The sequence below is a fragment of the Fundulus heteroclitus genome, chromosome 10 (assembly GCF_011125445.2).
Source record: "Fundulus heteroclitus isolate FHET01 chromosome 10, MU-UCD_Fhet_4.1, whole genome shotgun sequence".
Taxonomy (NCBI): Eukaryota; Metazoa; Chordata; class Actinopteri; order Cyprinodontiformes; family Fundulidae; genus Fundulus; species Fundulus heteroclitus.
Genome location: NC_046370.1, coordinates 20,426,190 through 20,443,132, shown reverse-complemented (window position 1 = coordinate 20,443,132; position 16,943 = coordinate 20,426,190). Strand labels below are relative to the sequence as shown.

The window sequence follows — 16,943 nt, the reverse complement described above, 5'->3', positions numbered from 1 at the left end:
CTGGTTAGTACCGAATTAACCAGGTGATGGCAAAAGGTTGCCATGCCTTGACACACAGATCAGTAAAGGAGTGAGACGTTAATGAAAGTGATGATTTTCTTTTTTCACGGATGACGCTAAGAAATGGTTGAGTCTCTTCTTCGGTCCACACATACCTGTTGTTTGCTTTCAGCCATGTTTTCGAGCATTATGTGAGGTCAATGTTTGCTACGTCTGAACTGATTCGACCAATGTTTCCCCATCAGTGCATTTACTGTTTTTCACCTCAAGTGAGCGTAAAACCTTTTTTTTTTTTGTGAAGTTTTAGTGAGTTAATTCAAATTTTGCCGTTTCCATCAACCTTTTCCAAAGCGAGGCTTCAAAATGCGCATTAAAAAAAAACGTTGACGTTCATTTACGTGGACATTTTATATGTTTAGGTTTGTTACCTGGTCCTCTCTCTCTCGTGTGTTCTCTCTCCCTCTCTTTGGTCACCTTTCTGCTTCAATTTAGGTTTTAACCAAGTCCTTTTTTACCAGAAAATAATGAAACATGAGTTTCATCCCTGTTTGTCTCGGTGTCCATAAATCAAGACAAAATATTGATGTTTTTGTGGACTTGGACACACGATGAACACAACGTCCCAGCAACGCTCAGATCCGTGGACCTCAGCAGACTTGTTTGGTGGTCTGAGTCATCTCGGAGATAAAATACGCTCCTTGCGTTTCCCAAACCACATGTCCACCAACCAAAGCCAGCTCCGTCTTTGCCATTCCGACTTTGAATCGTTTGCTCTCTGTGTGACTTGGACATGAATAAATGAAAACATTATTTCTGACTCGACATGAATGCAATGAGACTGAAGCGCCACACGCTCAGATCGGGACGTGTTTCTGGGAAAGGCCAGAGCAGAGCAGTTAAATCAGCCTCCAGTGGTCTTCATGTCACAAATGGGATTCATTCCTGGTCCAAATAGAACCGGGGAGGTTCGAGTCCAACAAGCTGAGCACATTTCCACTGAGGCCATTGTTCATTCGTCCACATGAATCTGGTTTGTGTTTATCGTGGCTCAGGTTACATAACATTGACTCACATCGATGACTTCAGCTCAAGTTCCTCTGGTCGTGGACCAACTTTGTGCAGCTATACAGCAACAAGACACTTTCATTTAAGATTTTTTTTAACACAATTAAGGATTTATAAGGGCGTTGTCAAACTGTTGAATCCAATTTGCACAAAAATGGGCAACAAGGAGAATCTGTCATATATCTTGCCATATTGCATTTTCTCAACAAAAAAAAAAAACTGTAATTTAATTAAAAAGGGAAAAAAAAATTTTTTTGTTTGACCAATCTCCGACAGAATCATGCATGAGCCGACAAAGCGTCCAACAAACTGTGGGCCAAAATAAACACGCTATGCTTGCCTCCTCCTTCGAGCATTTGCTATTGAAAACTCCAACTCCTCCAGGGTCTGCGGCTGGTGAGCAGTTCCTCATGTCAAATAGCATCCATCCAAGAGTTGCTGATCAATTCCAGGCCTCCGAAACCTTTTACAACCGCATGATCTTTTTATTTAAACATGAGAGGTTTGATCTAATGTGTAGACATGGATGCAAGTTGTTGTAGTCCAAAATACCGGCCTCTGCTGGCAGAAGAACCCGCACCCGCTCTACTCCAGCACACCAGGATCATCGCGGTCTAGATCCTCCTTCACTTCATCCATAAACTGTTTTTATGGTCCTTTTTTTCCCATGTCACTTTGACTTATTTCAATAAGAAATAGGACATCATCACATCTGTCTCCTGTCTTTTAAGGGGGTAAAACTGTCTCCCCACCGTTCATCACAGCAGGTCTCCTCGCCCTCCTGAAAACCTTCACACTTCCAAAGATCCTTCTGTGACACATCTCCCCCAGCGACCACATTCATTGTTCCACCTTGCTTCAAACTCGCCTCTACTCTCTCTCTCTCTCTCTCTCTCACTTGGCCACACACCCTTCAGCTTCTTCGCACAATAGACGTCAAAATGTTATCTGTGAGTATCATATCATCTCAGGTGCAGATCTCTGATCTAATCCCACATTGGGATTGGACCCATCTGTCCCACCTCCCTCACACCTCACCGCTGTCACACTGTCTAGCTATTTCCTGCCTCTCTTTTGTCTTCTTTACAGATCCGAGTCCTCTCTAAGCACCCTATCACCTTCTTTCTTGAGATCAATGATCGCCTAGTGCCTCTCCTTCAGACTTTCACAAAAATTCAAAATCAACATGTATGATTCTCTTTTTCTGAATGAGGTCATTAAAGATGTGAGGTTTTTGTGCCATTGCTAACACGTACCCTTGCTGCTGGTACACCTAAATGTCCCCACTGAAAGACAACGGGTTTTTTTTTGTATTCTCTTGACAAATGAATGTTCCAGATGTGTAAAAAAAAAAAAAAAAAAAAAAAAAAAAAAAAAAAAGCACAGTAACTTCGCTCTGAACAAACTTTTCCACAGCTTGGAGACAAATTAATGACCAAACACCACTGCCAGCAGGCCATTGGGGATGCGTCGGGTCCAGAAATGTCCAGTAGTGACATAATAATCACATGAAGCAGCATGTGTTGTCATAGATATTGTCGCCGATTGCTCTGGGTTCAAAACAATCGATAGTTTCCAAAACAGAGCTCCGGCCCGGGACATATCGGTTTGCCTCAGCCCTGACTGAGACTAACGGCCGACTCGCCGGCTCTCATTATTCAGCCTCAGACATGAAGCTGTCGTCTGTAACCAAATAGTTAACATTTTCATCAGCTTTGATAATCTGTACAAGGACACTTTTATGAGAGGAACCGGCACCAGGGCCAGCTTTGAGTTTTGCACCAATGAAGTGTGTTTTCTGGAATTTGTGGCTAAGAAAAAAACAAACAAAAAAAAACATTAAAATGTTTAGAATGAATTTATTAAACTCTAATGGAGCAACAAGTGATCAGTTCAACCTTTTTTTTAGTTATTTAACAAGTCTGTGGCACTACACGCGTTTAATTTCTCATCATCTGATGAACTCTTTAATGACAAAAAACTGGAACAAGACACTGAGAATTTTTGATAATTTATATCAACGACTGTATGAGCTACATGCCTTCTTTAATGTCAAAACAGGGAAATGAGCTTAGTAAAAACAATTATGGCATTCATCACAGTTGTAAAACAAAAACATAATGGCAACAAATTGATTCACATGGAACATGTCATTTGGGCAGAACAGAACAACAGAAAGCAAATCAAGATATTTCGGGATTTTCTTTAAAAACATTCTTGCAAAAAATAAATAAAAGAACACCACATGGACTCACAGAGACTGAATCTGAACTTTCCAGTCTCTTCGGCTGGAAAAATCAATTAGACGATTGCTCTCCACCTCTGCTGGGGGGGTAGGTCAATCAGAGAGCAGACTACAGTCGGAGCACAGTAGTTAGAAAGACCCTACGGCATCAGGGGTCATTTGGAACAAGAGCCGGATCCATTCCATCTAACATGTTTGTTATTTATAAAAAAAAAAGGTTATACCTCCAGTGTAAACCCCGGAGCAGAGCCGGCCCAAGGCACAAGTGAACTAAGCTGCTACGTAGGGCCCCCAAGCCTGTAAGACCCTCCCATAAATGTTTGAATTTGACCATTTACCATAGATCCAAAATTTGGATATTTGCTTTATTGAGAATGAGAATACTATTCAATTTGAGTTGATGGTTTCAGCATAGATGAATGAAAAGATTATTGTATATTTAGTATTTAAATTAAATATTTAAAGTATTATTTACAATATCCCAAGCTTTGAAGGTCTAACAGAGCTTGATTCAATCTGAATCAACCATTCGAAAATGGAAAGAGTGCAGCTCTAGAGGAAACCCATCCAGACATGGTTGTCCACCTGAAGTGGCTGGGGTAACAAGAGTATTAAACAGAGAAACCCACTGTGACTCTGGATGAGCTGCAGAGATCCCCAATTCAGGTGGGCGAATCAACTCGGAGGAGTGGAAAGAAAGCCCCCAGTCCTGTTTGAAGTTTGCCCTTTAAATGACACAACCCCTTTGGAGAAAACATGTGAAAGTAGGGGCTCCGACGGGGATGATCAGAATGCTGTTGTTGTTTTCTTCAGGCGTGACAGGTGTGCTGGACACATTTGATGGGAAGGTGGATGTTGCTAAATATAGAACAACGCTGGAAAATAAAAACATCATCATCAACATCATCATCATCACCGTCCTATTTGTATAGTAGGATGTCCCAGTCGCAATCCAGACCTGGTTGAATGAGATGAAGGTTGAACTTTTTGAATGCAAAAATCTATGAGTGGTTAGGTTAGGGTTTTCTGTACTAAATCCACAATCCCCACAGTAAGACACGGTAGTGGCAGAAGCATGCTGTATCATGCTTGATAGGGATAGGGAAGCATTTTTTTGCAAAGCAGGGTGGGTAATACATTTTCTAGACGTACAAAGGCTGGTAGAGACATGCAAAACACTAATTTTTCTACAAAGAGTTGCCCCATGGAGGCTGAATACAAATGCACACCACACCATTCAGATTTTCATTTATAATTTTTTTTAAATAAATCTAAAAACTGAGGAAGATTTCCCCTCCAAATTAGACACTACTTCTGCGGCTCATGAAGCCCCTTCCCGTTTCAGTTTTTGCCCAGACGCTGATGAAGAAACTTCCAACAACACTTTATTTTACACGAGAGGATCACCTCTCGCCCCGGATTATCAAACCTGTGCAAAGTGGCCTTCTACTTGTTGTTTATTTGCCCCTGAAAATGCCCCCACCTCCCTCCTTAAGACTGACGTCACTTCTCTCCACCAATCACCTCCAGGTTTTATCCTGCAGCTCGTATAAACCGGAGTGCCGGTGAAAGTTTCCCACTGCGCCAGTTTGTCCTGCCGGTGATGGTGCTGTAACATCCACAGTACACCGATCTCTCTCTAAAAAAAAAAAAAAAACCTTAAGAAAAAACTCCTCTCCGCTCTTCACAGAAACTCCATCCTTCCATCTCTTCTCTCTGGGTTTCTGTTCGGACAGTCCCGTCATGCAGCACCGCTTTCTTCCTTGCGTAATGGCGCTGCTGATCGCCTCCTCCTGCCTGCTGTCCGAGGCGCGCGTCGCCAAGCGCTTCGCCATCGACTGTCCGGAGAGCTGCGACAAGTCTCAGTGCCCGCAGATCCCGGCGGACTGCCTGGCCGGAGACGTGCTGGACCGCTGCAACTGCTGCCCGGTCTGCGCGTCCGGCGAGGGCGAGCAGTGCGGCGGCCCCGGGGACCAGGACTGCGCCGAGGGGATGGAGTGCTCGGTGACCGACGGCGTGGAGGTGTCCGCCACCGTCAGGCGGCGGGGCAAGGCCGGCGTGTGCGTGTGCAGCAGCTCCGAGCCGGTGTGCGGCAGCGACGGCGTCTCCTACCGGAACATCTGCGACCTGAAGCGCGTCAGCAACCGGGCCATGAAGCTGCAGCAGCCGCCGGTCATCTTCATCCAGAGAGGAGCCTGCGGGAAGGGTGAGAGCGACGCGCGGGCATTGGCCCAATTACATCTCAGGGGAAAACAAGGAAGAGGGGAAATAAAAGGGAACTACTTTCAAAGTCAGTGTGAGGGGAGGGCACCCAGGGTTGGCCAGGGGTAGGAGAAAAGTTCACGAGTAGGAAACTCTCGTGGCCCCGGGGCCCCAACCAGAGCACACTGATAAATGCAGAGTGGTACCAGTCCACTACCTGTCCAGAGTTTGGACACACCTCATCATTGTTATTAGTCTGTGTTGTAGAGATGCAGGGAAGACACCAGGACAAAGAAGTAAGCGTTCATGGAATGGTAAAATTTGTAAAATAACTAAAACAAATCTTTTATAAGTTACATTCCTCCAAACAGCATCCGTTTGCTTCCATTACTGCTTTGCACACTCTTGGTGTTCTATGCATGAGCTACTTCATACTGCTAATTAGTCAGCTGAAATGATTTTCAGTCTTGAGTTCCCAAAGGAGTGGTGACCTAGTGGCTTCCTGGAGACATTGCAAGGTTTCTGGGTCGAATCCCACAGGCTGCCTCTGCAGGGCCCTGAGCAAAACCCTTAGCCCCCCCAGCCCACCGCTACTAAGGGATGGGTTAGGTCCTGAAGGGTAAATTTCATTGGAATGTACAGAAGGCTGCAATGACAGTAAAGACGACTTTAGCTTAAAACAAAGACAAACTATTAAATGAGAATGTGTGTCCAATCTTTTGATTGGTAGTGTACTAATAAATAAACAAACAGCTCTTATTTAAAACTCATGTAATCATTACTCCTGAGAAAAGTTGTGCACATGTCAGCAGTGTGTCAAAGACACCCAGTGCACCCCATGTTTTCTTTCACATAGATTGACTTCACTGTGTACTTAAAGAACAGGAAGGAAATCAAATGTCCCATCAGATCATTTCCATCCCAAGTTTTTTTTTTTTTTTTTGTTTAAAGTCAGGGAGGCCTTTTACATATACTGCGCAAATAAAATGTAAAATAAAAATATTACAAGAGTAGCTTATCCTAAATGCTATTTGTTTAATGGATCATTTGAATTGGGTAATGACATTGTTATGGCAACCGCACCCTGTCATACGATCACTTTTAATTTCTTTCACCAGCTGTATTAAATCTAAAAAAGCAAAAAAAGGGACAAAGAAAAATCTCACATGAGGGAAATAAAAGAGCTGAGCCCTCCAATGTAATTCTGCTAGGGGGACCCTAAGTTTTATAGGGCGACTCTGACAGCAGCCAGCACAGCCCGGATTCTGTTTTTTTTTTTTTTTTTTTTTTTTACAAAATTCAAATTCATTTATCTGCTTCAAGTGAAACTCCAGGTCATCAGAGCTTCAGTTTAATCAGATAAAAAAAAAAAAAAAAAAAAAAAATTTCAATTAACGCTCCAGACTTGAAACGCTCTTATGTAATGAAACACCCAAACATCGTGATAAAAAAAACAAGTCTTGATGTTTAAAATGATATTAACTGTGAAAGCTAAATGTTTTTAAACCAACCTCCTAGGTCACCAATCCATATTTTCTTCTTTTTTTTTCGGTCTTGTTTCTCTTGGCGCAGTTTGCTGCAGAACATTGAAAAATAACAGTCGCCCGTCAAATTATTATTCTGTTCCTGTAACAACAACCCGGTCCACTCCCTTTGGAGGGACACACACACACACACACACACACACACACACACACACACACACATTGGACCACAACCAATGCTGCTCATTACGCAAGCTCACATCCACACGACAATTTAAATAACAGACAAACTGTGTCTGGCTGTAATGGTGCCTTGGTTATATAAACTGATCGATTAGAGCAGCAGCATGTATTTTATGCTGCCATCTAGAGGTAGAAAGTCATTCATACTCAAACATTTTCAAATGTCACTAACGTCAATGTATTTTATTACTGTGACAGGGAATTAAAATTGTACATGGTTTTCAGAACAGAGTCACCAATATTGAGGCGTTGCATGCTTTTATTTGAATCCCCCTTTACACTGGTACCCCAAAATATACTCCACTGCAGCCAATCGCCTTCAGAAGTCACCTAATTGATAAACAGTCCATCTGATTGTCCCTGCGATAAATGCAGCTGTTCCGGGAAGGCTTGTTGGAGAACATTGGTGGTGAATGGTTGACAATAAAGCTTTCTGATGGGTCAGAACGGCCCAGTCAAAGCCCAGAGCTCTGAGTCTTAGGACTTACAGTGATCGCAGCAAAGCCCTTATCTGATTAGATTTCAAAAAGAAACAGGAGCTATCAAAACCCTGTAGGATTCTTTTCTCCTTCTCAGTAGAAATTGCTTTAAGTTGGTGTATTCCAGCAAATCCTAGTAATGGGTGCAATGTGATAAAAAAAAAAAGTTCAGGGATTTGCAACACGGTCCAAATAAAATTTTTTCAAGATAAAGTTGACAGACCTCGAATAAAATGTCACAAATAACCTTGAAGCAGGTTTCCCAATGCGGTGAGTTGATGGATCAGTTTACATGACAGGATTTTGTCTTTTACAGAAAGCATCACCTGTCTGTTATTCTTTCTTCCTCTCCCTGTGTCCTTGGCATCCCTCCATCTCCTTAGCGGCGCCAGCAAACTCTAAAAAGGGGCCGGTTTTCCAGCTCCACACTCCCTCGCTCTCAGACACGCCCTTCGTGTTATCTTAACAGGGTCATAATTTGCTGGAAAAAATGCCCCTGTGCGGCTGACGCGCACAGAGCTGCGAGTGATGAAAGACGCAACACATCCCAGAATCGCTGCAGCTGTGAACACACCGATCTGCTGAGGCAGAGGGATTCAGACTGGGAGTCAAACAGGGTCAAAGTCAGGCTCCACTTTCTCCTTCTCCTCCAGAGAATCCACAACATCGCGCTACATCCTCTCCTCCCCGCTTCTCTGACACTCTGTAATCCGTTCATCCAAAAAACACATTTCTGAGTCATTCCTTTACTTTCCCCCCCTTCCCCTTTATTTTTTTTTTTTTTTTGATTCCTAATCTAAACCAGTCGTTTCTGAATCGAAGTCCAGGACAGAAATCTGGAAGGGGGTCAGCGAGACGCCAGTGATTCACCTCCTGGTGGGTTGTGTAACTCCTTAAACAGAGACAGATGTAGGTCAGACACTTGTTTAACCCAGATCAGGAGATTAAAGCGTTTGCTTCTTATTCCTTTGTCCACACTGCAAAAAGAGAACTAAAAATAAGTAACATTTTCTTGAAATGAATGTATTTGCCCTTGATTTGAGCAGGTAAATAAGATTATTTGCCAATGGAATGAGTATTTTTACCCTTAAAATAAGATAATTAGAAATCCTGCACTTGAAATAAGGTGATGGAGATGAATTGTTCCTATTTTAAGTGCAAAAATCTTATGCCATTGGCAAATAGTCTTATTTACCTGCTCAAATCAAGGAAAAATACTTTAATTTCAAGAAAAAAATTCTTATTTTTAGGTCTATTTTTGCAGTGCATGTGCAGACCTGTCGGCTGCTTGGATCCAGAAACAAATAGGACACGTTAGACCGGCGCCTCGGCCTCTTTTCCAAATGATCCCCTTGGAAAACGACGGCATTGTTCTGCGAAAATAGATTCCTCTCCTGCGCATCGTTTGAACTTTGTTATCATCCTGCGGGAATGTGAGCATTTAAAACGCATTCGCTGCATTCAGGGACGCCTGATCTGCCATCTGCAGCAGTTTTATTTATTTACTTATTTCTTTTTTTTTGCTGAGTCTTTTCCTGACCTCCCAGCGCGCTGAGCCGTTCCTGACACCCGGCAGCCGGCCTGGCTGTTTGCGGCCCAAACAGCTCCTTTAATTTCACTTCAAAGCTGCATCAGCTGGCGGACCGTTAATCCTGCAGGCAAACGTCCAGCCCAGCGCTCACAGGTTTCCTCCAGATGCTCAGCCGCAGAGATCTCAACAAAACCGCTGCTCAGTCTGTTAGCGGACGGCAGCTCTGGAGGCCCTTCAGTTTGTCGACCCCGGCTGCTTCAGATGGAACGGACTCAGATCAGCACTCAGACAGCTTTCTGTTAAGAAATGTCACCCCTTTGACCAAAATCCAAGCTTCTTACCTGATTTTATTTTATTTATTTTTTGCTATTTGCACGTCTGATTACAAACAAGGATCGATTGAACAGAACTGGCCTCACTTAGGGCTGGGCAACATATCGAGATTTCAAAAATATATGGTTTACCTTGGGTTAGAATTATACTTTTATATATTCCAGTAGGTCATTTTTCATATTTATCTGCAGCTGTTTGTTACAAAAATGGACCTGTGAGATATTTGGGATAAAGATTTAATTACTTTACGGAAAAGAAAAACATATCGATAAAAATATCGCATATCGGCCTTGAGCCTAAAAACATGGTGATATAAATTTTGTTCCATATCGCCCAGCCCTAGTCGACTCACAGACTCATTCAAACAAAAACTGCTGCAACAGATTGAATCTGTTTCTCCAACATTTTTCAATGTTTGTCAGAAAGTCTCAGCAGATGGTTTGAACTCAGTGTCTGGATCCAGTTTTCTTACCGTCATGCTGACAAAACAGGACATGAACACAAATGGACCACGGCACGTTTTATTCCTCGGGAAAGGGAGGCGAAGACACGACGTCGTTAAAGAAAGAGTTGCTGTGGAATAACTCTGCCTCTCAAGGTTCCCACAGCGAGTTATCGGCACCGCTGAAATGAAGCAAGGTGGTTGCCATGACGGCAGGGGCTGAAGGGTTTTCCTGTGGTGAGATCTAAACGATGCAGAGTGTGAGATCCTGCTGATTGGCGTCTGCGTGAAGAAAGAAAGAAAAAAAAAAACGGAGACATTTCCTGACTGTGGCCTCTTTCTGTCCTATCTGGTTCAGGGCATGCTTAATGAGTGACATCAGAGGTTTGATAAAACATGAATCCATTATGAATGAGCCGATTAAACTGTTTAGCCTGATGATGTTGAAGGAAATTGCTCTTTTTTTCTGCTTAGCATCATCTATATCCATCCACCCATCCGCCCGTCCATCTTATATTATTATAATATGCTGGAATCTTTTGGTGTATCGTGGATCACAGAATCTCAAAATGGAGATCTGGTTTCTCCAGAGGGTTCTGATTTTACCTGCGGTATCCTCTTTTGAAGACATCCATCTAAGGACGCCACATAGACATCACCTCCACAGCATCGGACCACCGTAACCGTCTCATTTTAATTCAGCAGCAACGATGCTGCTCTGAATAACTCTTTGCTGACATCCTAAGAACACGTCCATCCACACTTCTGTTAATTATATTCGAAATGACATTAGGTCAGTCCCAACGATGATGAAACCACCATGACTGCACAGAAGAAACAATGTTTCAAATTAGATAACATGCAAATACAACAGAAACAGGTCCACCCCTTAGTAATGGGCGGTCGTTAGAGCCAATTAAGCCAGCAGATTGGACCGAAACTGGTCCACTCTACATACAACACAGCTATAGGATTAATTCCGGCCAATCATCACCTCAGTTCTCACCATCATATTGGTGATCAAACATTCAAACATCAAAGTTTCGGTCCAATCTCCTGGCTTAATGGCTCTGATGACCGCCCATTACTAAGGGGTTGACCTGTTTCTGTTGAATTTGCATGTTATCTAAGCTATTACAAGGCCTTTGTTAGGCAGTAGTATAAAGCTTGGTACTCCACACTACTCCAGACTTTTTGAATTGAGAAAGCTTCCTGGAGAGGAAGCGAAACGTCTTCAACTACGGAAAACAAGTCCAGTTGCTTTGTTTTTCCTTTTTTTTTTTTTTTTTTTTGGAATGACCATGACCTGGATGACTGAGAATCTTCACCAGCAATGTTTCAAATTGTTGCATACATCTTTGTTTGCTCGTATTTCTCATAGTTACAGTGTGTTAGAATAGCGAAATTTGTCCAGGCTGCGATAAACAGGCAGACAACGTCCAACGGTTGGTCCCACGGGGGTCCAGTTGGGAAGGGCAAACGTTCCTCCAACATCTGTTTCAGACAACGGATCTCTTACAGATGTTCAAAGGGAGTCAAGTAGGAGCAGAGACGCATGAGACGAGAGCAACGGTTCTGCTTCAGTGCTGGTCATGTTCCTATCCCCTTTCTGTTCCTGCCATGTCTGCGTTTCATCTGACGTTTGGAATCTCTTCCGTTGTTTTGTAAGGAATCAGAGGAAGGAGCAGTCAAACATCAGCTGCTCCCAGAGCTTCACTCCATAACCTGCAGTCTCCGTCCGTTCTCTCGTTTAACTCTCCGTCTGCTGTTCAGGCGCATCTGTAGCGATCCGCAGCCAAGTTAACTTGTGTTTACGTGTCCAACCTGGCAACCCCCGGAGCACAGCTATCACTTCCATCTCTGTTGTTTGGGTTCGAGACGGAACCGCATGTGATCCTCTGATTGTCCGCGATGCCACATGTTGATATGCTGATTCTTCCCTTTCAGCTCAGCTGAACCCTGACAGTCTGCGGTACAAATACAACTTCATCGCTGATGTGGTGGAGAAAATTGCCCCTGCTGTCGTTCATATTGAACTCTTCCGCAAGTAAGGAATAAAAAAAAAAAGTTCACACAACCGCATTTGATTCAAAATGCTATGATTAAGACATTGGTTCTTGGTAGATAATGAGTGGCTTTACACAACCGTGCTGCTGATCTCCCGACACTGTCATTGAAATCTCTTAAAATCAATCATATAGATTATGATGCTTTGTTTAGGTCGTTTTAAGTTATCATCTGTGGGTGGAAGTGGCTTAACATTGTTTTTGTGCTATTAATCCTCTTTCCCTTAGGATGATCTTTTCTAAGAGGGAGGTAGCGGTCGCCAGCGGCTCTGGTTTTGTCGTTTCCGAGGATGGACTGATTGTCACCAACGCTCACGTGGTGGCCAATAAACACAGAGTGAAGGTTTGCAAATCTAAATGTTTCCTTTACAAAATGTAATGCACCATAACTTTACTCATAAGTCAAGCATTCCAAGCAATGTTTTTTTTTTGCATTCATCCATCCATCCATCCATCCTTCCATCCATCCATCCATCCATCCATCCATCCATCTCAATGACAAGTCACCCCGTGGAAGAAAAATCATTCTGTTACATGTTTTGTAAAAAAAAAAAAAATATATATAATTTTTTTTCAGTAAATGGTTCGATTTTATTTTGCTTGCAAAGGTTGCAAAGTTATGTGGCGGTGAAATTCTTCCATTATAGCAAAGTTCAAGAGGTGGTTAAGAGAACTTCTCTCTGTGTCCTCTAGGTGGAGCTGAAGAGCGGTGCCACGTACGACGCCAAGATCAAAGATATTGACGAGAAGGCCGACATCGCCCTCATCAAGATCGACGTACCGGTGAGCAGAACGAGAGCTAAACAGAAAGGAACTAGTTCCTATAGACTTAGTGTCTTCTGTCTGTCTTCGTGTTTAAGATCTCACAGTTAGGTTCATCCATTTTGGTTTCGTCTGTTCCGGATTTATTTTTTAGTTAAAGGAGCATTGTGCAAGTTCCAGGGTTTTTGCAGAAGTTTGCCCCCCTCTGGCGGAAAGTTGAAATGACACCAGTGCTGCGTACGTGCGTGGGAGAAGAGGAAAAGCATATGCTGCATATTATGTGACGTCATTTTCGTCATAAATATAAGATTTCTGTCACAGCGTCTTACCTTTTTTTTGCAAAGAAAAAAAAACAGAGGCCAACTGCGGATCCCTTTTCCTTCGCTGCCCCAATATTTACTCTCGCCGTATTCCGTCGCCGATCAGACTCCATTTTCGTCACACAGTTTTATTTTCTTACTCCAGTGTGGAATTTATGATGGGGTTTGGTGCACATGTGGCTATTTTCTTTTGTGATCCATCTTCAAAAACAGTCGCCTGTATTCTTTCTCAAATTGGCGGAGACTCAACAAGGTGAACAAGATTGCACAGCTTGTCACATCCACGCACACAACCTGAATCATTCTAATGTGAACTGACTAATGGCGCCTATAGAAGCAGATGCGGTAAATAGAGGAAAACTCATTTTACACGTCGGGTAATTGTAAGGGCATGTATGGGAAATATAAATATATATATATTAACCTTTAAACTTGTGCAATGCTCCTTTAAACCAACGTTCCCTAAAGACGTCAGAGTTTTTCACATCTCCAAGTCGGCACCCTTACAAATTTCACAAACGTGGGGCCCTTGTGGGTAGGAAATGGGTTGAATAATGGGCCCCTGGAGCGATTGTCCAGTGCTTACATAAAGACCCCATATTAACTACCTTTGCAGGTTTAATATAGGCCAATTCTGAAGGAGAAGTGGGACCCATATGAGTCCTATGTGTTGGGAAATTTGCTCTGATTTCCTTAATACCTCTTTGAACTTAGACCTGCATAGGTTGTCCAGTTGCTCTTGTCAGTATGGGTTGTTTTTAGTCAGATCCCATACACCAATCCCACTTTAATTCCAGACAGGCTCCTCCAGCCTGAGCATAACCCGTATAGGCCACAAATACACAGGATGACTGAACAGTACTCGCCGAGCACAACCACAGCCTAAAGTGGCCTCTTTCTTATGCCCCGTCCCTACGGAGATGAGATTAGGCGTACCTACAAAGGTATTTTATCATTCAGGCCGTGCGTCCACAGGCATGCGGCGTTTTGGGAGACCGCGAACGATCATTTCTGAAACCAGGTTACCGAGTGGATGCGTTTCAAAACATCGGTTTCATTTTTCCATGTGTACACTCCAGTTGTGTTTTTTTTTTTTTCTTCAATGATGACGTCGTAGCTTTGCCTCTCTATCTAATCCCCATACACCTCGTTTTTACACAGAACAACAAAGATGGCGCGGCCCGCTGTTGCGGCTTTGTCCTCAGACTATCTGTCTATCGAGTCCGCTCTACACAGCGTGTCCCCTGTGCCTGATCCTATGTCCGCACATGCCAGTTTTTTTTGCATGTTTCTTTGGCTGCGTCACAGCGCCACCAACAGGCCCATTTTTTAAAATTTCCTATTATTAACCCTAGGTAGTACTCCACTGATAGTGATCACATTCATCAGCAGGAAAATATCTTAAAATATTATTTGGATCAATTCCATGTTTCCTAAGGAAGTAATATACATTTTTTTATTTATTTTGGGACACTAGTGGCCTTTATTTAAAGTGGGCTGACAGAGAGTCAAACCCAGGATGGCTGTGTCAACGACTCAGGCCTCCATATATGGGTTGTGTGCACTACCCCTGCACCACCAGTGTGCACCAGTGATATTATTTTTGCAATAAGAAGATATTTAAAGTAAAGTTTTATGTTCTTGGCCCCTGAGTTCTAATTATATCTGCATTTTCTTACCTTCATTTAATCTTCATACGACTGAAATTAAACAGCAGTCATTTAGTGTTGAATACATTTGAATTTAAATGATACCAGACCAATAAAAATATATTTTTTAGAGTTTGTGTGGCAAATGTATACTCGACGCTCAACCACTTCATATTACATTTTCCACTTTGTTTACCAACCTTCTTACCTTGTTCTTATTTTACAAAACAATCTGATTAATTCGAGTATTTATTTGTGTGATTTTCTTAACGACTTGCTATAAGGGAAGGCTGGTTTTAATTTGAACTGGGTGGGATTTTTGAGGCGAGGTGACTCAGGAAAATAAAGTCATGACTCATCAAAGCGTCTGCAGACGGCGCAGGTCCACCGGGCCCTCACAGCCGTGTTTGTGTGGAACAAATTCCTTTTTTTTTGTTTTTTTTCACTGCGCGTTGTTTTCGTCCACAGATGTCTCAGCAAAGTTTCACACCACATTTATACAGCGGTAAAAAACAGAAAAACAAAATATTTGGTGACTTTCTGGGCAGTTAGTGTTTCTGCTTCCTGTCCATACTCAATTCCTGCACAGCAAAAAAAAAAAAAAGGACCGGTGATAAAACAACTCCCACAGAGTTTATTTCAACACTTTTTTTGAGGTTTATGTAGCTCCATACTCTTTAGAGTTAAATCAGTATTGTTGAATTAGTCAAACTATTTAACACGGTTCCAAAGTTAATGTTTTAACTAGTAAAAACTAAGCTGAAATGACACTTTCTGCTTTTGGTTAGTGTAAGGCTATCCATACTTAAAATGTGTTGAAATAACATTATTGAAGACATTTATTGTATTCAAAACATTGTGAATGACGGTACAACGTACAGTCTCTTATGGACGAGCTTTAGATATCAAAAGTTTTATAAAACTCACTATTGGTCAGATTTCATAGAACCAGATTCCAAGATATTTCTTGGTTTGTGGAGTTTTATATCAGCAATTGGACGTCACAGCTTAATCCGTGTTTTTCACTTCTTCACTAGGCCTCTCAGAGGAGCAAACAGGCAATAAATTAAAGGAAATGAAGTCCAGCTGCGCTTATGAAAGCAGGCAGAGCGTGTTATGCAACCCTGAGCTGGAGCGTTTTCAGAATAAGTCCAATTTCATGACTCTTTAAATCTAGAAAACGGAGGCAGTTGAAATGTAAGTCTGGCAGATCAGAGTTGGAGCTGTCCTATGGCGATCCGAAGGAAAAATAAGATTAAAACAATTGTGACACCGAAATATGGCTGGTCTAGATTAGGACAAACGGTTTAAGGAAAGATTGAAATGCGTTACAAGCAGGGCCGGATCTACGCTGGGGCGACAGGGGGCATTGCGCCCCCAAACAAAGTCCTTGCCCCCCTCAATCAAATCTGCCAAAAAAACAGCTTTGGTCATTTTTATGATTATTTTTATTATCTTTTTTTAAAGCTTATTGTTAGTTATTAGGGTTATTTTAATTTAAGATACAAAATTGCTTAATGGACATCCATAAGACATATGTTTGGCTATGTTGGCTGTTAAAACTTAGATGAAGGTTTTTCTTTTCTTATTTATTCATTATTATAACTTTTTTGTTTCCCCCCTGTGAGATTGCCACATTATTGTGGTCCAGCAGGAGTGTTAGCTTCAGATGGGACACCCAAGCTTGGCAGGTATTGGGGTAACTAAAGTGCAATCCATCTCTTGGATGTTGGACACAACTCTATTTCCTAGAAGAAAGCACAAATCACCAACTACATAAATCTGCTGGAGCATAATATGATCGCATAATGATGCCCCCTCATATCTGTGTGCCTAGGACCAGCCCTGATTACAAGCACAATCATTTCGCATAAGCTAAGTCAGTGATTGTGGCCCACTTTAGAGTGGGCTGTCTGAGTTTAAAAATGTATCCATGAAAATGTTTTTCCTAGGAGACTATCTTGAGGTCACCATGCAGTGAATGGAGGCATCTTCTCGGGGGCTCAATCCAAATACCCTTAAAGAGTAAGGACTGTTTAGCCAAAGCGGGAGCATGTCAGCAGTCGCCATGATAAGTGCTGTTCAAAAAGTGTGGTCAGTAAGGGAGGAGGTAGCAGTCCGA

General features: G+C 42.4%; 1 protein-coding gene across 1 annotated transcript in view; it reads left to right on the top strand.

The window, feature by feature from the left end:
- The first annotated feature begins 4,906 nt into the window (after positions 1-4,906).
- Positions 4,907-16,943, top strand: part of htra1b (HtrA serine peptidase 1b) — a 30,326-nt gene continuing 18,289 nt past the window's right edge. Inside the window, exons 1-4 of the mRNA XM_036142311.1 lie at positions 4,907-5,516; positions 11,972-12,071; positions 12,319-12,433; positions 12,784-12,873. Coding sequence (XP_035998204.1) covers positions 5,054-5,516; positions 11,972-12,071; positions 12,319-12,433; positions 12,784-12,873 — 768 coding nt within the window. The 5' untranslated portion in view covers positions 4,907-5,053. The remainder of the gene's footprint in view (positions 5,517-11,971; positions 12,072-12,318; positions 12,434-12,783; positions 12,874-16,943) is intronic.